At 39.9% G+C, this 23,443-nt stretch overlaps 1 protein-coding gene across 3 annotated transcripts in view; it reads left to right on the forward strand.

Moving 5' to 3' along the window:
* The window catches only part of FHOD3 (formin homology 2 domain containing 3), a 390,937-nt gene extending 383,872 nt beyond the window's left edge, over positions 1-7,065 (forward strand). For all 3 annotated transcript variants that reach the window (XM_030444367.1, XM_030444368.1, XM_030444369.1), the window contains one exon: positions 1,125-7,065. In XM_030444367.1, the coding sequence (XP_030300227.1) occupies positions 1,125-1,207 (83 nt within the window). In that variant the 3' untranslated portion in view covers positions 1,208-7,065. The remainder of the gene's footprint in view (positions 1-1,124) is intronic.
* Positions 7,066-23,443: the final 16,378 nt, after the last annotated feature.

Below are 23,443 nucleotides of genomic sequence, written 5' to 3' on the forward strand. Positions count from 1 at the left end.
CTCTCACTCCTGCTGGACCCTTGAGTATGACCACCCAGTTTCAGTTACATGGACTGAATATCCAAATAAGTTAAAAGTCTTAATTGTGCTAAATGACAGTGGTGCAAGAAGCCCTTGATCTCGGTCTGCAATAGGTTTTCTGAGAGTTTCCTCTAGACTTCATTGTTTTGGGGCTCTGAATATATTTTGTTCCACATAAAATCATTGTTTATGCTTTGCATGCAGCTTCAACTTTCAAATGTGTGCTTTTTTACTTGAAGAACATCAAAGTGTGGAGTGAAAACCCCATTTGTCTCTTGAGGAAAAGCCCATTTACCTGAAATTTATGGTACCAAAAAAACTTAGGACACTAATGCTCAGTGTGTGCAGTCATGTGGTCTCTTCTTTCTGAATAAAATAAGCAATAAAAAAGCATTAAATTTTTTGTAAGCTAGTGTTCAGAACACTTCATAGAAAATTTTAAAATATTTTCATCTAAATTTATCATTTAAATTCAACTAAAATGATGCTGACTACAAATAGCAAAGATTACTATTATAAGGTAGGACAAGGAAACATTATAGAGGAAAGGGGAGCATGATGAAGACAAAAGTTTTAATTATTTGAATCAACTACAAAATAGGCACATTTTAAATCTTTTAATTTTGGGGGTGCTTTGCACCTTTAAATGGTCTCATAGAATTTAATAGTGATAAATTCAGCTAAGCCTTATAAAGATCCAAAAGCTCTTTTAAAAAATATTTATCAAACTACAGAATAATAGGGCAGATTTTACTTTCCGTGAACTAAAAATCAACTGTTACAATTTCAGAGGAAAAATTATGTTAAAATGCTGTGGTATTTTTCCTTAAAAGGCTAAATGTCAATGACAAATGTATTTTTGCCTATTTGGAGTTGCTGGGTACTTAATGGAATTCCCGTAGATTTAGCATAGGCCATTACTCAGTATTTATGAACTTGAAGCCCTGAGTACATAGCATTTTATTTATTTTTACTCAGCTTGCATGTTTACAGGGTTTTTTTCAACCGAGGGTCTTGTGTAATTATTGCTTCTAATTGTTTTCCTTTTCTTTGTTTGTTTGACGGGTGTTTTTGCCTGCTTTTTGGAATTTATGACCATCCAGTGAGAAGGACATTAAAGAGTGGACTGACACCAGAAGAAGCCAAAGCACTGGGCCTCATCAGCACCTCTGAGATGCAGGTTTGACGGCTCGAGAGGCAGCACCAAGAAGCACACAGGCTGACAACCCTTTGGTGTAGCATTGACCTGCCAGCCTCCTCTGCTGCTCCCAACATCCCATCCTCTGTTAGGTCCATTTTAAGAAGCAAGAAAAAGCAAAAAACCCCACAGGCAGGGCAGAAGAAGCACGTGCCACAGCTCAGCACAACATCCGGACAGGAACCAAGGAGGCGTTTGGGTGCTTGTAGGTGGAAGCTGCTTCTGTCGTGGTGCATTGGTGTGGGTAAGAGGGGGCTCTCTCTGAGCTATCTGTGATGTGAGCTGTGTTTCTGTTGGCTTTCATTGTGCCCTGTTTTAGTCGTGGTAAATGTAGAGCATTTTGTCAATGCAAGGGACAGTCCTTAAAGAGGCAAAATAAGTCCTGTTACAGCAACCCTGATTTTCCTGAAGCAGATTCATGAAGCGAAGGTTGTGCAACCTTCTGTGCACAGTCTGTGCAACCCTGTGGTTTGTTTTGGGTTTTTTTTTATTATTTTGCCACCAAAGAATGTAAAAATGTATGTGTACCTTTGTATATGTACGGAATGAATGTGTGGACGTGTGCGTGTATCTATGCACATACAGTCATGGTGTGAAATCGTGCTCCTGCTGAAGCAAGCTGGACCATGGTTTTCACTCTGGGGCCTTACCATTCCACCTGGACAGGAGGAAAAGAATGTCTTTTTGTAGAAACTCAGTGTTATTCAATGAGATTAACCCCATGGGGCAGGAGATGGCCTGCAATACAAGTGGAAAGTTTAGGATCCTGAATTCATATGTATTCATACACACTCATACTGTACATAGCAGTATGGACAGAGAGGAGAGGAGACTGGATACCTCCCTCTTCTTGAGCTGTGGATGTACTGTGCATTTGTACAGTTTCAACAGAGATCTATGGCAACAGTTTTACATACTCCATACATGCTAAGATCAAGAAGTTTTGTTCACTTGCCTGTGCCCTTCATGCTGCTTTTCTCTGCTGCAAGATAATGTGGTGGTGAATTTACTTCAAATTAATGGATCTGAATACGAAATGACCCTGCTAAAAGCCTGCTGTGTTTTTGCTGTTCTTTACTTTTTTTTTTTTGGGGGGGGGGGCGTTTATCCTTGATGCAAGTGGAGAAGGTCCAATATGTTTGCCCTTATCTCACTGTTTTATCACTGCCCTCAGCATGTGTCTTTGAATAATGTTTAGTCAGCTCACCTGCCTTGAAGTGGAGGATATATGCAGCAGTGAAGATTAACTGAACACAGTCCCCCTTACCAGCATTTTGAAGAGAACTGCAAATAACAACATAAAAGGGAACTTTTAAAGCCAAAGTCTGCATATGATTGATTGATCCTCAAGGATGCACAAAATTATCTCTTTACATTGCCTTAGCTTCAGAGATTAAGGGTGTGTCTGTACAGCAGTAAGAGCTGAGGCTTCCTTCAAGCTTCAAGCTTCATTGTGGAACTAGTTAAGTAGGGTAACTAGTTAACTGGGTCCAATTTTGGCTGCAAAACACGCTTGGAAAGTAGGATTAATTACTGGTCTGTGCTGGTCTCTTAATGTCATAGCTATGTTGCTTCTGGCACCAATCTAGGTTCATAGCCTCAACAAGTTAATCTACTCTGCCCTCAGTAAGTAGAGAATAATTGCTGAAGATTGTTCAGGATAGTGAAAGCAAACTTCATAAACCTTTGAAACCTTGGTCATTTATCATATCACACCCTGAGCACAGCATCCAAGTGTTGAGAGACCCAGGTAGCTGACAACATTCAGTGAGATCTCTAGGGAAACTTCCTATCTGTGGTATCCCTCTCTTGATCATACAATTTCATTTTTCATTGCTCTTGTCTTGGATCTTCATATGGCAAAGTCTGTGGGTAAAAGGGTCCCTAATAAGCAAAAGTTCTCTAGTATAGCATTGAGTTTGATCTGGTTTTCCCCTCAGCTTGTTAAAAAGTCAGTTGTACAAGTAGGCAAACGGCAATAGGTGTAATTAAATAAAATGTGTTGGGTATTTGAAAGCTATGAAAAGGAGGAAGCTGGTTAGGAAACAGAAAGACGTGGCATATAATTTAATCTCACTGTAAAATAAGCAAGACCTATGAGCATCTAGATTTTGAAAAGGGTGGTTATTTGCTGCTCTCTATTATGGACTTTTAAAATCTCTCTTAAGGATGCTTAGAACAAAGAAATGAAGGTAATGGGGGTTTGTGGAGGTCTTGGAGGTTTGAAACAAGAGGAAGACACCCTGAGTGTAAAAGTTAATGCTGGACTGTTATGCTGGTTAAATAATAAAAGAAACCAAAATGTAACAAAATGTATTTATATTGACAGAGGCCCTTTATATGATGGGAGGGAGAAAAGCAAACAAGTTTTTAAAATGGAATGTTTTAATTAAAGTATGCTGAATGTGCAAAGTAGAGAGCTGCTGGTGACCACTGGCTAACAGGAAATAAATCTGTCTTTTATTTAGACATAGTACAGCATCTTTGTCTGAAACATAACAAAGCTGAATTGCTAATAGATGGGGGCATATGTATTGTCCAGGAATTGTGCAAAAATTGTGAAAAACTTCAGGTACTCCTTATCAAGGAGAAAATTAAATCTAGGGAGTGGGGTCAAGATAAATTGAAATTTTTAAAAAAAGCATGTTTCTGTCAGATTCTCTGGATGCAGGTGTCTAACACATGAAGGATGTTCTTCCTTGTCCATTTTTCCATTACGTTCATTTTTCTGTATTTTTGCCTAAGTTCCTGCTCTGTAGCTGTGAAGGATAACTAACTTTCCTGAAGGATAACTTGGTCTTGTGATGCAGTAGTATACAGTAAGAATAATTCCACTATTCTCAGTGTTTATTGGAACAGGATCAAACATGGTAACAATGCAATAACTACAGAAAAGATTTCCATTTTGGTGTCCCAGGGTGCTAACCTGTACTTCGGCAGCGTCTCCTCTGGAGCCTGCTAGCGTGTCCTGACTGTGGGAATAACATTTGTTTGCTTTCATCTAACTAGTGGATTCCAGATGAAATGAAGAAATTTGTTATATTTGCATGCCCTTGTCTGTCTTGTCTAGTGAGGTAGTAACCTTCAGGATTTTAGTTGCTGCTGCCTGCCCCTCCATCATAAAAAGAAGTCACCGTACCGGGTGTTTTAAAATGTGTGTGCGATATTGATTGGGTTTGTGACAAATACAAAGGTCTTGGAGACACAATGTGGGAGCACGTGTGGTTCCCATTTCTCACTTAAAGCTCCACAAAGGCTGTTTTTAAACACTTGCAGCCCTAATAACTACCTCTCTTCTCTTTCTCATAGTACCAGTCAGCTGCATGTGTAGTGCCCAGAGTTTTCTATCTCCACCAAGCTCTCAGAGTCACTGCTGATGTTTATTTCAGCACCCATCTGCTGCTAATGACTTGTCTGTCTGTCACCTTAATGCCATCCTGATTTGGATGCTGAAGTAAACTTGGGCATATGAAATGGCCACCAAAGGGAAGCCATCCTAATTTCCTTTCATCTCCCTTGGTGCTTAAAAGCAGACTGCATACAAATACTTTGTATTCCCTCCTCCCTGCTGAGGCATAACTTTCAGTAGCACTTACGTGGCTGTGGTGAAGAAACACCCCCAGGGAAGGTTGTGTGCCACAATCAAGAGTGAAAGATCACTCACAAAAATTAAATTCATCACTCTTCACCTTTCAGTAAGGCCAGGCACCAGGCTCATGGATTCCAGATGTTTCATAGCCTCTTGGCTGCTACATGTGACCCTTCTGTTTGATAGATCCCTGTCCGTAATCCAAAATCAACAAAAAAAATGTGTTTTAATGAAGGTCTCTCTTACTGCAATAAATACTGGAAGCAGCATCAAAAGATATTTTAAAAATACATTTATTTTTCTCTTTTAGCCCTCTTTTATTGTTAATCTTTGCAGTGATTGACTCTGTTACAGAATAAGGCATCAGATTTTTAGATAGGCTTAGATTTTTTTACAAGGCTTTGGCTTTAGCTTAACAGAAAGTCATGTGAATATCTAGATAAGAGTTCATGTCCTGGCTTTACAGAAATTTGGAGTCAGAGTCTTGGTGTGATTGTACAGCAAGGACATCCTGCAAGGTGCTCCATTCCCCTTCAAAGTACTGGATAACGTGGCAGGATGGCACCTTAAATCCCAAATGTTACCTGCTTTAAATGTGCCCTGGCAAACACTAAAAGCCACACTAAAACACTAGAAGTCACAGCTGAGGTCTTCAACATCTACTGCAAACCTAAGGGGTGCAGTGCCCCTGTAAGTGCAGCAAAGGGTTCTTTTTGTCATCCACAGAAGTGTAGCAAGTGTATCCAAAACGCTTTAGAAACTGTCAGGCTGATGGTAGTAGCCTGCATTGCTTGTGTGTAGGCTGTGTGGTTGTTGTTTTACCACACTTTGACTACACTGAGATGAAATGAGGACAAGGTGGCACCTACCAGTCTCCCATCCTCTGTTCCCCAGCTACAACCCGTGGTGTACACGCTGCCATCCTTTACCTAAAGGATGTGCAAAGACAGAAGGTGTCAAGCAGAAGCACAAAGCATATTCCTCTCCTGGTTTTCCCTCCAGTACTCCCACTAAACATGCACTGCTCCCCTCCTCAGATTCAAGGAGGGTTTTATGCCTCTGTGTGTAAGCAGAGAGCCCAACCCCACGCTGTTTCGGGATGGTGGCTCCGTGTTTCCAGCATCAGGATGCAAGTCCACAGGGAAAACTGCCAGGTTGCAGGCTCTAAAAGAAAATAAGCTGAAGGATTTTGAAAAGAGAAAATGTTTTGTTCTAGTCAACTGTTGAAAGTGATTTGCCAACATTTGGAAAACATGTAGAGCCTACCTTCCTTCTTTTTCAGCTGGGGCAGCAACTGGGTCAATCGGCATTTCAGGTGTGGTCCCAGGAGGTTTTTGGCAAGTTTAATAACAAGTAATTCGAGGAGTTTCAGAGTTGTTGTATAGTTTTACGTTTACTCAAAAAAAAAAAAAAAAAAAGTTTAAAATTATTTCTAATTAGTTCATTTCACGTTGAGTGGCAGATAAGAGATATATTTTGTTTAATCACTATCTAATACGGAGGCTTCTGTGAAAGAAAAGGTTTATTCGTAGCATTGGGTGCATTTCTCCTTTTTGAAGACTGTCTTTGCGCATATAGTGTCCTTTTTTGTGAGCTGGGAATTGTAAAAAAATGTAAAGTAGAAAAGGACGTGTTTCTTAGACAAAGGAGAAATACTGTAAAATTGTGTAAATGTCACTACTCATGTTTTTTTTCGTGTTCTGTGTAGCATAGTGTAAAATAGGCTTTCTAGCAGTGTTATTCTGTGAATTGTAATTTAAAACCCAAGCCATGCATGGGCAGAGATATTATCCACAGGTCCTTTTGGTTGAGTTTTTGTTTTTGTTTGTTGTTTTCTCATTTTAGATGAATTTGTTTTATGTTAAATTTAATTGTCCATGAAACTGCATTTTTTTCTCAGTTTTATTTCATAAAGAACTTGAATTACTGTTTAAAATTTTATTACACACAAAGCTCACCTACCATTTGTCTTGCTCCTTCAGAAGCGTTGTCACATTGTGTAAACCTGAAGAATTTTCTTTTTAGCACACCCTTCATCTTCCCCTTCTCCCCCTCCCTTTTCCCTCTCCACTTTACTGTCTGGAAAGATGCAATTACACTTTTTTTTTTTTTTTTTTTTTTTTTTTTCTGTGCCATGCAGGGTCAATATGGAAAACTGACCACAGACCTATGTCCAAAATTTCTTGATATAAGTAGTTAAAAAGCTCACCTCTACAGCATTATGTAAACACATCTTGCAATAAAGCTTCATAAAGCACTGACTGGGCTGGTTCTGGTTTTGTTGATGAAGCCAATCATGGGAGCTTTGGTGGGAAATGGGTGGGAATGGGTTGATTTTTTTCATATCATCTGCAAATACCTGCAAAGCCACCATGCAGGCAACAGAAAAGCTGCTATAAAACCATCTGGGTGGTCTGATCATAAAAAGCTGATCTTTTACTCCTAGTTTCACAGTTTGAGCCTAATTCCTAATCTCAAATGAGGAAAATGCAAACGTCTCTGGTTCCCAAGGACTTCAGTAATCCAACACTACAAATCCTCACCTAAACACACAGGGTTACTGCTGGCTGCCAGTGGCTTGGAGTTGGTTGCTGCCTTAAAAATTCCCTGCACACAGAGCACATTGCTCTGTATGAGAAGCAAATATAAAGAAAATTAAAGAATGCAGGGGGAGGACAGGTGGGCATTGCAGCTTGCCTCTGCATCAAGGCTTGAAATACTCGCTGTGTCTGCCAGGGGTTCATACAGTGAATGTGGCTTCTAAAAATAAACCTTTAACTTGGCTGAAATACATTGCCATTTTCTGGTGGCCACCTCTAGGTGTACCTGGACCAGCAGTGTCCTTGCAGTTTTCTCTGACTGCTGGTGCCTGATTCCTATTTTTTCTCGCAGTTCCCCAGCAACCGAGAGGCTGAGTTGAGCCCAGGGACACCTCCACCTGCTCTGCCCACAGGTTTGGTGACTGTGATGAGGAGGGGGCCCAAAGTGCCATGCAGAAACTCCGATTTCCTCTGCTAGGTTTACAATAAGTTACTCACAGGTAACTGCTTATTAGAGCTGCACATGTAAACTAGGTCAAAATACATTATTAAAGGACAGCTATGCATGTTTATAGCACCATCCTGGAAGATGTTTTCTCTCTTCTAAGAAAAAATCAAGTAAGTGAACTGAGAATCTGAGAGAGAATTTTCACCTATGGCTTCTGAGAGTGTAGGAGCTGATATAAAATGTGAGGTATGTAAGCCTCCATAGGGAAAAACACCACCTTCCTCCTTTTTAATTAGTTTTTAAAGTTATTTCAAATAAAAAAAGGTGCCTGTTGGGATATGGCTGCATCCCTGAAAGAGCTGCTTAGCATTCCAGATGCACTGGTGTAAAGTCTAGAGGATGAAAGGCTACTAGCCAGAAATGTGGTAATGCTTTTTAAAATAAATATATAAACCAAGTTTATTGGCCAGACACTTTTCTTTTCTCTCACAGCATATCCATTAGCAGTTCTAAATTCCAGATGTGCAATGACAATGTGTACATATATTTTTCAGACCTGGTGCCCAGTCAGAACTCATGTTGTCACAGAGAAGCCTCTGGCCTGTAGTCAGGGAACGAGTAAGTATGCAGATTATCCACTGCACAGCTGCATGCCCTGGTTTATAGACCCTTCAGAACAGTTTGAGAACACACAACTAAATAAAAAAAAACCCACATTTTTTTTCCTATGATAACTTTTCCAAGTTTTCTGGTGGGAATGCAGTTATGAAAAGGTAGAAGGCTGTGCCTGAAGCTGTACCTCTTGTGAGTTTCTTTGCAGGAAATGAAGAATGACAGCTGTACTCCATCAGTCAGCTACGCCATGAGCTGGAGTTGTGCTGGGAAAGCCTGAAAGCAGCACAGTCTAGGTGAGGTGCAGTGCCAATCAGGGCCTCTCTTACTTGCTCTTCCTGAATTATTTTTGAGCAGAACTCTGTCTCCAGAGGTATTGCTTTTTCCAGTTCCTGGGAGTCAGAGGGGGCTGACTTCCCTAGTGCCAGCCCCCTCCCACTGCTCCACCAAGAGTCAAGAGCCTTTTATTTATTATTTATCTGGTTCTATCTGGAAAACATCAGATGTCAGTGTGCAGAAGGCAGGTACCAGCACTGTGGAGGGCAAAGCCCTTTTGCTGTTCCAAATGGAACTCCCAGGACCACTGGGCACATCCTGAATCATTATTTCTGTAAAATTTTGGCTGACCAAAAATGCCTTAAGGGTATGAAAAAGAATCTTACAAATAAATTTCTTTTTGTGAGTGTTCAGTTCTCTGCCTAGACTACAGACAAAATGACTAGTCTTAACTTTTTAAATATATTTTCCTTTGTTTGATCGGTACTTAAGGTAATAAAAGAAAAGCAGCAATTATCAAGCAAGGAAGAAAAAGAAAACACCAGTTAAATCCAGTGGCACTTGAAACTGGACGAGCTTGAAGTCAAAGGTGAGGTCAAAGCCATGTCTTAGCCTCCAGTAAAAAGTGTGCTGTCTCAAGGCAACATTAGCCATGTCCTTCTTGGAAGTGCCCTTGGAAGTGTTTCTTTCACTGCAGTGGTTTGAAATCTTCTCCCTGGTACAAGGAGCACAAAGCCCTTGCAGAGCCAGGCAGGGCTCAGCCCAATGAGTGGCAGAGCCTCTGGATTGGACCTGTCACTGCAAAGGCATCTGCTGTGACTGCATGCTGGATATAAATGTTTGTACTAAAACCCCTGAAGTAACCTGTGAAAACACATTTCTTGCAGGTATCCAAAAGCTGCAGCAGGGTGAAAATTCTCCTATTTAATAAGGCAATGAAATATTCAGACTCTTGAACGAGGGCTCAAAAAAATGAATCCTCCTTCTTCCACCCTTGTCCAAACTTCCTATAAATATGCACCAGGAGGCTTAAATAATCTTGGCAAGATATAGCAAAGGAAAATTATTGTTAAAAAGAGGCCCTGGATATCATTTCAACAAACTTTTTCCTCACATAAATGTGCGGAAAATTTTTGACCTCATAACAAAGTCAAGAAAGAAAGAAAGAATTCTCTTTTTGCAAAATGCCAAGGTACCTATTGGAGTGCAAACTGGACTGCCTCCTCATAGGCTAGTCTGGAAATCACCCAAAGTATGATGCATTAATTATAAGGCACAATAGCTGTGCAGGTTAATAAATAAAAATCTAAGTGATCATACTGTCAACAGCCATGATCTATATGATGTTAGCTGTGAGTAGAATGATAAAGAAATTATTTTGAGTATCAGGCAGTAGTGACCAAAGCCAAATGAAAATTTGATGCTATTGGCTGTACGAACAGTGGAAAGAGCCTGATGGACTTCAGTGAGGTTGAATCAACCCCTCCCCCCCCAAAAAAGATGAATTTAGAAATTTAACCTTGATGGAAAAGTGAATTGTTTCTCTGAAAAAAAAAAAAAGCCCTAAATTATTTTAGCCTCACCATTTTCACTGGGGAATTCTCTTTCAGGAATGGATAGCACGCTACAGCCTGAAAACCAAGAGTGAATCCTTGTTTCCAAAGGAATTATCTCAAATGTGTTCAGATTACAAGCATGTGGGATGAAACACATCTAGCATCCAAAATTATATGGCCTGGAAATTTTATGTCTTTTTAGAAGCCAAAACACTGCAAAGTCTGAAAACAAAACAACCTTAAGCAGTCAATTGCTATTTTATTTTAATTATGGAACATGACAACTGCTATATTTCCTCACAGGAAAACAGAATTTTTGTTGAAACTCTGTCTTTGTTACAAAAGTCTTTACCAAGTCTTTAAAGACAGACACTGGTAGAGGGGATGCTAATAACAAGGAAGTTTTATTTTAAGACTACTTTTAAGCACTACTGCTTCTTATACAGCAGTTTCTTGCCTTGCTATTTTGTTTAATGTACTGGTTCCTCTTCCAAACCTGCATCCTCCATGCAGTGTTAACTTACACCATCTTTAATTTTGTTGGGTTTTGGTTTGGTTTGGTTTTTTTCCCTATGGTGGGAACGAGTCAGTTGCAAGATAGAATGCTGTGTTAATTGCTTATTTATCAAGAACAACCTGTAAATCTTTTTAAAGTTAATCAGGGTATTCATAAACCTGCAATTACTTGATACTTGTTAATCTGTGAGTGGGCTTTACATTAGGGTGTGTAAAAGCTAAATATTTCTGTTTTCAAATACCTCTCAGCAACGTTATATAAATTGTTTTGGGGAGTCCATCTGGGTGAGTATTTATGCATATGAACTATCACAAGTGGATTTTTGAATATGCAAGTGGACTCTGTAATCTGGAAACTTAACAAGTTTTAATTTCTGATTGGATTTTTACAAGGCAATGAGATGATTATGTGAGTGGTTTAACTTGTGCAAAGAATTGGTAAGGGAAATTGATAGTGTCAGAAACCAGTGAGGCTTATTGCTCTTTGTATCTTTCAGAGCATGAGTTTTCCAACAACCCATGAAGCACAACACATAGTACACTGGGCTGTGGATGTCCTGAAGAATGATCAGCAGCAATCACAACTTCTTAACATGTTTAGACATCATAAGCTTGCAAGGTCCCAATAAAGGACTGATTGCAACAGTGATGTGCATGTGAAAACTCTGATGTTTTGATGACTCCATCTTAGAGGGTTCCTTCGTGCAGAAAGAACACTGGGGATGGAGGAATGAACTAATTTGGGATTCAAAAAAAAAGGAAAGCAAGATCAATATTCAAATCAGCAGTATAAGGTAAGCGTAATTGAGGGAAAGCCTTCATGACAGAGACAAGATTCTTATTTTGATGGAAAGGTGAACTCAGAAAAGAAAACCAAACAGAACATTTTAGCAGCAGCACTTCAAGTCTTGCACTAAGTGAAGCCCAGATGCAGTACTAAGTTTGAAGGCTGAGAAGGGGGTGTTTAGCAGTGCAAGGTAGTAAGGCTGACTTTTAGAGAAGTTTTGCCTTAATTAAACCACATGAAAACAAGAAGATGATGAATTATGGCCTGTGTGACTGTAAGAAGAAAAGGGCAAAGAGAAAAGATGAGAAAGGAGACATCATATATTTCCTGAGTGTTTAGTGGACTGGCCTTAAGCAGGCTACCTAAAAATCTCTTTTAAAAGAATCACAGAATTGTCGTGGTTGAAAAGACCTCTAAGATCACTGCATCCAACCATCAACATCCCTGCCTCCAAAATACATAAAACATATTTATCTATATTTATATCACTGGGAGTTTGGTAATTTGCCTGATTTTTTTTTTTTTTTTTTTGAAGTGAGCATTAAAAATGTAAGTGCAGAATAAATGATGCAAGGGTCACAAAAGCCATTCTGGTCCTAAATTACTGCAGTGCCTGGCAGGAAGGGCATCACCTCTTGTTGGGCTATAGTAAAATCCTATACAGAATCACACAATCACAGAATGTTAGGCATGGGGAAAGACCTCAAAAGATCATTGAGTCCACCCCCCAAGCTTTTAATACTTGATAACCAAACTATAACCATATTTTCAAGCTTCAAATCTGTCTGAAGCATTCTCCTCAAAGCCAGACTGGGTACATGGGGTAAGCTTGGGTCAGCTAGTGTTGCACATCTGGCTTTGGCATAAGCAACTTGGATTCCTCCATCCCTGGGATCAGCCTGCAGAACTCTTGCTGGAGTGAGCATCATCTGTGGTCTGTGACTCTCCTGTTTTAAACAGGACCTCCCCTAAGCAAGCAGAAATTAGAATAGGGTTTTGTCAGTGGTTCTGAATGCTCAGTGGAACCTGCAGCTGGACACCCCCATTATAGTCAGGGATCTCCCAGATATCACCAACAGAACCTTTGGTTAAACCTGGGATTTTTTTCCCAGTTGACAGTCACTCTCTTTCCACCCTGAGGAAGGTATTCTCTCTTAATAAGCAATCTGGGTCACCATATACCACCAAAGTTTAAAGCAATTCTTCCCTGGCTGCCCAAACTGATCAGAGGAAATAGGAAGATGAGAGGCAAACAGCTCTGTGGTCTCCCCAGTCAGACTGTTAGCAGCTTGGCTTTCTCTTTGGCAGTGAAAAGGGTGTAATTGTGGAGAGAAAACTGGCTGGCTGCAATGCAGAAAATATATATGTTTCCTACATGTAAGGACGACAGCTTGCAGGAAACTGAAAAATCTTTATAGAAGGTATATTGTTCTTGACAACATTGTCATCTTTACAGTATTCAGGGGTAGTTTTCTTGCACAGACAGAGTACTAAGAGAATACTAAGAGTCCTTAAGAAATTACTCTTGCTCTAGGTGGGTAGTGGTTGGCTTTCTGGCTTTCTCTTTGATCAGCCTTAAGATTCCAGTTACTTATTGTCCTATGGTTTTGTTCCTGTGGTTTTTTTGTTTGGGGTTTTTTGGTGTTTTGTTTTGGGGGTTTTTTGCATTAGTTTCCAAGAATTTGTTGCACATGATCTATAAATTTCCTTGTGTGGTCTCTGATGCCAGAGTACTGACCCAGAATTAAGAACAGACTCCTCTGAGCAAACCCCTGACAACACACAGTTTCCCAGCTAATACTGCTGTGCGCCCTTTCTGTGCTTGTGGGAATCCTGAAATAAGTAATTATATACAGGTCCATTGGATTAAAATACTCTTCTTTCTAATGTCAGCTTAATATCTAATAAAGAAACTGCTCCTAGCAGATGGGGAAGATAAATAAGCTGATGCTCTTTCCTGTTGCATGCAGGAAATCTTCTGAGTGGGTTCTCTGATAAGTGGCACAGACAGTTGTAGAGACCTTGAAAAATAAAACTCGAATGTCAAAGTCATCAGAAGACTGAGAAAGCTAAAGAGCAGAAGATACAAAATAGGGGGGGAAGAAGGGGGACAACCCAGAGGAAGCAGGAGCAGCAACACTATAGAGTCCAGTCTGAGAAACTGAAGTAACTAGAACTGATTTGGAATTTTTGGATGAGGAAACTACAACCAGTGCTGTTTAGAAAGGTGGTCAGTTTTGTTGATCCTCCTGGACAAAAAAGAGATTTGGAGGGGTTTTTTCTATGCTTTCAAATGAACTTTACATTTCTAAGGCTCAAAAATTTGATTAGTTTTGAAATTCTTATAATTATGAAAGAAATTGTTAAGAATTTGGAAAATATCAAAATCAAGATTTTAATTTTCAATGGGCTTGAAGCTTTTTACTTTCTTGGTACTAACTGATACCCTGGGACCATTCTAATACTGCAAAGGTATTAATGAGACAGAAAATTATTTTTCTGCCATGTTATAGAAGTGATAGATTGGAAAGCCAAGCAAATCTTGCTATAAAGACATACTGGAGTGTGAATTGCTCTCGCAAAGGAATAATTACTTATTATCTGCAGTTTGATTATTGCAATATCTTTACTGGAAATTTGAGATTTACAAGAACAGAAGTTGGAAGAGAAAAGGTCAAATTTAGAAGTGTGTTCACTGGACTGCAGCTGCTGACATGGTAGCACAAGCAAGTGAGCCAAAGACTTCCCTAAGTTATCTCTCCATTTAGACTGAGACAATACAGAAAGTTGTAGATAACACGAGTGGTTCAAAAAAAAAAGAGTATAAGATGCTACTGCTAATGCCCATACTCATGGTAAGAGTTCAAGAACTCTTTTAGGACAAGGCATTTTAAAACACATTGCTCTGACATCATGTTTTTGGACAGTGTAAAGAGGTGTATAATTTTTTAATAGTTGGTAGATTAAATTTTGTTGGCAATTATATCTACTCAGCTCTGTTGACTTGGCAGATAAGCAGAAGACAGATTTGAGTTTCAATTACTGCTCCTTTATTCTGATACCAGAAGATTTTCTTGCACTTTTATGAGCTACAGGTTGAAGTTGAAATTTAACCTCGTGGCACAAACTTACAGAGAAGAGAATTTCTTCTTTCTGCTATCAACCCCATTAGAGACCTTTGCAATTTGGAGCTGTAAATACATTTCAGAATAGACTGCAGTACCATTAGGTAAGGAATTATTTAGATAACACTTAGTCACGATTACTTGCCAAGAGCCTGATACTGAATCAGACTGAGGGAAGCTTGCCCTCAGTATTAACTACAGTATAAAATAGCACTTTGCTACAGCAAGAAGAAAAAGTCAGTCTTTGCTTGTTCATGTTATAAAATCTGAATGCAAACTTGAGTGCACTGATGTCAGAAAGTTTCCTACTGTCATTAAATCCTACTTTATTCTTAAGTGTATTCTTAAGTGTATTACTATAACATTATAGTTCCTTTTCTGAGATTCTTTAACTTTGTAGCACACCCTATCAAATTAATTCTTATATATACATGATACTTAAGAGCAGCCCTGTCAACATTTCAGTTGTTGAAACCAACCAATTCAAGTCTCTTAACTGAGAGGACTGAGGTTGAAGGATAACTGCCTTGTGGCATGTGTTTTCAAAGTTTTCACTTATACTTGGCAGAAATTACATTATCCACAGCTTTGGAAAGAACTTTTGGCTGAAGTTTCTGGCTGTGATAAACCTCATGAATATAGTTATGCCCAGAGAATAATTGGATTTGAAGTAGACCATGAGACTTTGGAGATATTTTTTTTTTTAATTTTTTATTTTTTTAATGATGCTAGTATTCTCTATCCATCACCTCTGAAGTTTTAAAGTTTGTGCATGAGGCTACAAAATATCCCTGCCATCTAAAATGCTTGATTTTTAGATTATAATGGACTGATTACTGCTGATCTGTCAGCTGGAGTAGTTTCAGCTGCTGTGATTTCATTGTGTGTGTTAACAAGGGGTTTAGGATTTAATTGTAGACTCACCAATGCAATTATGTCAGTGACTATTTGAGCACCTTACTGGTTGCCCAGCTGTTCATACAGCACAGCTGAAATAAACAAAAAAAACCCCAAACAAACCAAACCCAGCTCAACCAAACCAAGTAACTCTAGAAGAAGGTCCTGAAAACTCTTCCAGGTACTGTGGGTGATTTCACACCACAGTACACTGCACAGGTGATTAACTCCCCAACAAGGAGGCTTCTGAAGAGCAGAGCTGATGTCACACCTCACACAAGTGGCAGAACATCTCATATCATCCAGACATCACCTGGAGGAGCACCCAGAGACAGGCTAGAGCAAGCCTTGATGAAGCTGAAAGGCAGCTGTCATTAAGTGAGTGGCACTTGCTCTAATTATGTTGCAGAATGTTTTCTGTGGGTGTATGTGTGTAGCTCCCAAAAACCTGAGGAAAGCAGAGAATGTGTGTCTATAAGAAGGGCTTAATGCCTTTAGAGCATGACAAGTGCAGCTTGCAATCATCACGTAGCATAAATTAATATTGTTCTTTGCACCTGTTCAACCTCTAGCATGTGCCAGCAGATCACCTGCGTGCATAAAACACCTTTGAAAATTCATCAGCAGCATGAGAGACTTGGCATATATAGGTTGGCTAAGGCAGAGTGAGTTCCTGCTTGGAGGGATTAAAAAAATTGATCATGCATTTGATTTGTATGACAGCCAAACCCACATAACTGCAGCTGTCCTCATTGTACCAGAAGAGCCTAGAAAAGTTTTGGGATGTGGAACAGTGACAGGATTGTTCAACCCACTTGTATATTACAACAGCACCTTGACCTGGTATAGTAGGGTATTTCACAGGGTCCTCATGTGATGCAGGCAGGACATTGGCTCTAGATGCCACGGGTCCCAGATACCTCTCTGCTATTTTAATACTTTGCTGTCATGGATGTGTTGGTTTTGCCACTAGCATGGTAATACTGCTGCACTGATCTCCTAGAGTATGCTGGAATATGCCACATCAGAAAATCAGTTCTTAATGCATTTGAAGTGCTCTGTTGAGGCTTTATAGCATCCATTTGTTTTAAAAGGAAATGGAATGTGTTTTAAAGAGTTAAATGTCTTCCAGAATGCCTAATAGAGATTATATCTGCTTCGTTACTTTTATACTCCAATCTTGTTTTCTCATCAAGTAGTGACCTGTAGTTTGCTTAAAAGAACTTATTTCCTAAAAAAAAAAAAACAAAAAAAAACACAAAAAAAACCAAACAAACAAAAGACCCAAACAAAACAAAAAAACCCCGAAGTAATTATATCACTGTCCTTGAATACCTCTGGTTGGGCAATCCAATATTAATTTTTGCATGTATTTTATGGAGGATTAACAGGAGCCTGCTGTAGTCCACTGGGTTATCCCCCTCACCCTCCCTAACTCGTGCACAGTGTTTGCATTCTGGAACCCTACTGGTATTCAAAGTATTATTGAAAGTTCATTTCCCTGGACTAAAGTTTCCCCAACAAAAGCACTCAGGACATTTGTATTCAAGATATACAGGCCTGCTGATTTTATCCTAGTTTCTCTCTTACTGAATACTGCTTACCAGAGTGCTTAAAAACTTACTTTTCTCTTACAGAATAAGTATCTTGGTCTGCTTCTTTCCAAGTGCAGAACAGAAGCAATAATACCATGCATCTGTCTTTTCTCTGTCAACATTCCCACAGTTTTCTCTAATGAGCTGCCCTTTTGCAAGGACTGGTATTTGCAAATTTGTTCTTCACATTTATGGCTCTGCCAGTCAAAATTTCTGTTTCTACCATCATCTTTTTTTTCACTTGACATTTACCACCTTACAGATTGCACTTTACCACTAAAAAAATGATGAGGTTTTAGCCAAAGTTACCTTCTTTCCTCACTGGAAAATCAGGAAACCTGATTATCTAATCAACAGCTCTTACAGAACTCCAGGTTTTCTCTCTAAATTTTCTGTCACTTTTTTCATCTTTCAAATTTTTCAGACTTAAATACCAAAAATAATATTACGTAGGACTATTCTCCCTGAATATATACACTGGTTATGATCACAGTGATTTAATATATTTTTGTCTGTCATGTAAAAGTTCAAAAGTTAGAAAGTGTTATAGAGTTATAGGAGCAAACAGGGATTCAGTTACAGTGAACACGCAAAAAAATCATGGTTGTAAATATTGAACATGGCAAACTTCTTGAGTATATTCCTGTACTTATGTACTATAAGATTTATAGGGCAAAATGTAAAATTGTAAAAATGTCAGTAATCACAGGACACTTTTTCTAAATACGGTTCTATGTACATACTGTCTAGAATAAATGCTGTAACTTTTCACTTTTCAGTCTCAGCAATTTGCAAGCCTGCCAGTTAGAATCAAACATTCTGTGCCCCTATGGACTTGAGAGGATGGTGAATTAGAGAAGTAAAAGCTTGAAAGATGCATGGAGTATCAGCGTGCCCTCACAGAATGGGAGAATTTTTTAACTGGTCCTCACTTGCCAACAAAAGAAGGCATGGTTAAAACCATGCTGGAAGCAGGTTTCTATTTCTATGTACCAATCTTGTATAAGTTAGAGCTGCACTGTGGTGGTGGAGCCAATTCAAGTTTGATGCTCTCCCCTTGGCTTTAAAAATGCCACCACAGCTTATCACCCAAGTTAAGGTTTTGCTTCCATGCACTGAATGAAGGGACAGCCTGTTGGACCCAGCCAGCAGTGTATAGCTCAGGATTACTCATGCAGAAGTTCAGGTATCCTGGGGAAGTCCCCTCATTTCATTCCTCTGACCTGGCAACTGGACAAGACGATGATCTCGTGTCTGAGCTCTATACCTCCTTGATTCAGATCCTAAATGCTAACTTAGAAGATTTCCCATTTAATGCAAAATTTAATGCAAAATTTTTATCACTTTTTCATAACAGTACTGAAAAAGCATCCAGTACTATTCTTAACCCATTGGTAATGCCTTTATTTGTACATAATCTGTAACAGGGATGGAACAAGCCTTTTGGAAGTTTTCTTCATGTAGAGATGCAGCACTTTGGGGTAGATTAGATAAGTCTAGAAAGCCTCCTTCTCTTAGAAATTTAGAATCCTACAGGGACTTTTCCTATGAATCTGGTAAAGTCTTGCAACATCCTATTTTTCTAGCCACCTGAGGAAAGTCTGAAAAGTCTGTAAAACGTGGTGGCTGGGAATCCTGCCCCAGACAGTGCTCTGAGATTGCCATCAGCAGCTGTGGCTCCCTCCAGTCTTTGGTTTGCCACTGAGGAACAGCAGGGGCACCTGTAGGCTCCTTGCTCCCAGACAAGAAATCGGAATCAAGACCTGGATCATTCAGCTGAGCCACAGTCAGGGAGGGCAGGGAGCTCTCCTACCAGCAGCAAGCATGCTGCCAGACCACTGCCAGCTCCCAAGCCTGATCACTGATCATCTAAGCAAACCCAGCCTCTCCTCTCTTTTCTCTGTCAGCTCCTGGTTTTTGCTGCTCCATTCCTCCCTCCCTTCTCCTAGTCTCTTCTGTATTTTTGGTTGCTGGGCAGAAGTAATTAGCACATCTTGCCCTTTACCTGGAGGAGGAAAAACATCTTGTTCTCCTGGGGATGGGGGTGGGGAGTGATCAGGGAAGCCCTGCCAGCTCACACCTGAACCTCTCTGGGGAATGAGCATAGCACAGACCCACCCTGGCTTCCTGCCAGCCTGCAAGCTGTCTCTTGACTCCACCACTTGCTTTGAAGCCCCTTTCCATTTCTGGATTTTTTGAGTGAACACTTGTGCAGCTTGAAATGATTGAAAGGAAGTGGATTTCTTGGCTTCTGGGAAAGGTGGGGTCCTGGCTGGAGAGGAGCAGGACAGAAAAACCTCACCTGGGACACCCCCAGCAGCTGCCAGGCTGATGCTCTGGCAGCTGTAATGGGGAGCAGAGGATGGCTCAGGTGGCCCAAATGGACCAATCAGTGTATTCCTTCCCATAGTGCTCAGTATAAAATGGCTCCCAAGAGAGCCTTCTGGTGGTTTCTCTGGCTGCTGTGCTTGCTGGGCTGAGGTTCTTCCAGCTGCTGCTTCCCCTCCTTGCTGGAGAAGGGCATCATTTACCAAGACAGGTACCTTTCTATCTACTCAAGGTTTCTCAGCCTAAAATCTCTCTCCCTTACTGCCTTCTTCCCTCTGGGAGGGAAGAGGGAATAACAGCATCTGTTGCTGTCCAAACCATGAAGTTAGGCAACTGGCTCTGCCTACAGTTTGGGGTTAATGAATGGGCTATTAAACTGATTGATTATGTACCTTTCATTCTGTCTTCTCTCTCACTCAAAGTCATGCCAAGCAGAAAATCAGTGCCTCTGATCACCAGACTGGGAATCCTTACTCTGTCTCACCTGCCTTTGAGCACACTGACTGCCTGAAACATTATTATTGTTACCAAGTTGGTAACAACCTAAAGACTTTCAATCCTTCCTCCTGTCTATTAAGCTTGGGACTCAGCTCATGGCTCTCAGAGGTGTTGTCTACATCCTTCCTATTTCCATCCATCAGGGAGCAGTGTGCTTGTTCTCTCTGTGTTTTCCTGGCTGTCAGGGCAGACTGAAGGCCATTACACTGCCACACTGACAATAAAGCAACCTTGCATCTTGGGAGATATGTGCTCCAAAAAGTGCAAAGCTGGAGAAATGACTATACACAGTAAAGGCTATTTCCTATTTGTTACAGGCATTGGGGTCCTCTTCTGCTTTTGGATGAACAGTGCCTTAGTTTTAATGAAAGACTAACCAGCTTTGTCACTTAATACATTTAACTGTAGCTGAGGGCATAGAGTCTCCTAATGAATACTCTTTGTTCATATACTTGGGATGAAGCTGGCAAACCAAGCAGAAGGTTGCTTCTTTTGCAACAAACCACTGTGACCTGACTTAAAGAACTATCAACATAAGCAGTGGCATCCTGTCCCTTCTCCTTTTAGCCTGCTCCATTACACAGATGATTGTACTCTGAGGGTCTCCTTGGCCAAGGATATTCTAGATTAGTATATGGAAGCCTTGAGTATTTGGAGAAAACCTTTCATCTTCAAAACTGGAGAGACTAAATAACTGTTTTTAAGCCAGTTAATCAGTGGAGAGGGGATGTGGTGGATTACTGGGTTACACAGAATAGCATCTTATTTTGGAGGGGGCAGCTTTAGGACAGGAGTGAGTAACAGTGCACTCAAGAACTGATGTTGAAAGCAGATGTGATTAAGATGATCTCCAGAGTATTCTTCCTGATCCTTTTTACTACTTTGTTGTTGAAATTATTTGCTAATTTTATTTGTCTCAAATATCACGTTCCCATCTCTTGAAGAAAAAAGGCTGCCCAGTCTTTCATCTTCTTCTGGTTGTATTTCTTTGCCTCATTACACATTTGTATTTATGAAGTATTTGATCATATTTTCCAAAAATTATTTAAGCTTTTGGTATCTGTCTAAAAGATTTTTTTTTTAGTTTAGCCAAGAAGTTATGGGCCTAAGGCCCATCTCTACAAGGACAAAAATCAGACAAGTTAACTGTTGTGATGGATGTTTAGTGGGCCAAAATAATGTATAACTACACTGCTGACCTTATTGTAGGGTAGTCACTGTATGAGTACATTGATTAAGTCTAAAAAGAGGCTGCAAGGAAACAATGACTCAAGATAAGCCATTCCACAGGAATAGGATAATAGGAGACCAACTGGCTCCAACACCACTGGTGTGATTTCCAGCTGAGGCTATTGGACTAGTTTTGTCTGGAAGGGCAACAGACCAAGAACTGACAAAAACAAAAGGAGTCCCTCTTTCCAGAGAGGATCTGGTTATTGAGGAGGGAAATTAAACTTATCTTGAGACACACGCAAGGCCCCATATGTAGAAAGAAGGACGGTTATGAGCAGATGGTAGGGTGAACATAAACACAGTATGAACTGTGTTTAAAATAAATGCACATGCACTCTTTGCTGGTTTAAAAAAAAACAACACAAACTTCTGGGGTTTGTTTTTACTCTGTCAGTAGCTAAGGGAGTATTATGCAGGTCTCTAATTTGTTGTGAGCTACAAGCAGATTCTTTGGTTTTATGTAATTTTCTATCTCCTCCTTTAGTAAATCTTGTTTGCAGTGAAACTGCTGGGGTTATTATCTGCAGTGCACCAGCAAATGGAAGGGGTTTCTTAAAGAGCTCTGCTAGAAAGTGCCTGCCAGGTGATGTTTTGTGGCTGCATTAGTGGTGTGATCCTCTTGAGCCACTGATCTGTCACTGAAGAAGGTGTTCCCCAGGAAATTTCTCAACTCTTTCAGAATTGCTTAGTTATACAAACTTAAAATGGCCCACATATACCGCTTGTAAACCCATATTTAGGAACTTAACTCTTAAGGACCATGTGTTGCTGTACTGCAGTTGTCCCCTGTGTGCATTTTATCAGTATTTAGTGGCGTACCAAATTTGAGTTTTGAAAAAGCTCTGTTGGCACAATTCATTTTTGGCTGCAAAGACTGAAATTTGTCACAATAACCTCTTGTTAAACTCCACATAAAAGACAGAATATATTTCTATATATAAGATAAAAATTTCAAAGTTGAACTGTTTTACCGGGTTCTTCTTCTTCCATGATGATTTCTCTCTAAGGTTCCTTTAGTTACCAAATAACCAAAAGTTATCCAGGTAACATAAGTATTTAATAACACTGTTATACACAGTATAATGACATTTTGAGTGCAAGTCCTCCTTGCATTAAAGCTTGACACCTGACACCCTTCCCTACCATAAGGTGTGTGTGCACATGGGTGTCTTTTACCTTGTTACAAGCTGTGTGGGATGCATCATTCTGCTCATGAGGATATCTAAAAGAGTTCTGATGGTAGAACTACAGTCTGCATGTGCTGCTTTGGCAAACTGATCAGGCTTCAAATCTGGGGTTGCTTCTTTTGCCCAATAGTTTGTAGAAAGAACAGCCACTCCCCCATATATACATCTTAGACTCATCCCCAATTTTCACATCTCCAAGCTCCGAGCAGTACAATGCACCAATGTTTGGAGTAGCAATAAAAGACTTTAAAAATTCAGTCTGCATCTCGAAGCCCAGCTGGAGAAAAAAATAGTAAGCACCTGAACAATCACCGAGAAAGCAAGAAGGGTTCCCCAAGATGTCATTTTGTAAGTTACTATCCAGAGCAGAAAACAAGGTCAGGCCTTAAGCTACCTTCCAGTTTTGTTCTAGGGATATGGAATATCTTGAGTTCCTGGAGTCTGGGGACTGCTACATGTCTGGGATGTTTTCAAGAATCCTGTGTAATTAGTTATGTTATGACAGTTTCTGACTGGGCATTGTTAATCTTCAGCAAACTCTACTGCATCCTTCTAAAGCTCTCATTAAAACTTTCACTCAAAGAAGCAAAAATACCAAGGAAAAGAATGCTAAAATTCATACTGTGTGTATGGCCATCCAAATGTACAGCTATGTAGCAGTGTTCTTTTCCTGCTGTATTGACAGCAACAGAAAGTGAATGTAAAAATTAAGCTTTTCAACATTTGTATTACTGCCCTGAAAGATGGCCTTGCAATTTCATCAAAAAAAAAAAAAAAAAACAGATGGATGATCTCAGTGCAGTGTCCTTAGCAAGTTAATAATGTCCTCTTAGTTATTCTGCTACAGTTTGGCTTTTGTGAAACTGAATTGCCTACAACAGACTTGCTCATTTAGCTACATTAGTTAATTTAACTCTTTGGATGGATGGCAGAGACTGTTGACAAACATACAAGCTGGGTTTTGCCATGTTAGTAGCTCACAGAAAAATATGCTGGCAATGCTAACACTGCAGGCAGAAGCTCTAGAAGTATTCTTG

This window comes from Calypte anna, chromosome 2 (assembly GCF_003957555.1).
Source record: "Calypte anna isolate BGI_N300 chromosome 2, bCalAnn1_v1.p, whole genome shotgun sequence".
Taxonomy (NCBI): Eukaryota; Metazoa; Chordata; class Aves; order Apodiformes; family Trochilidae; genus Calypte; species Calypte anna.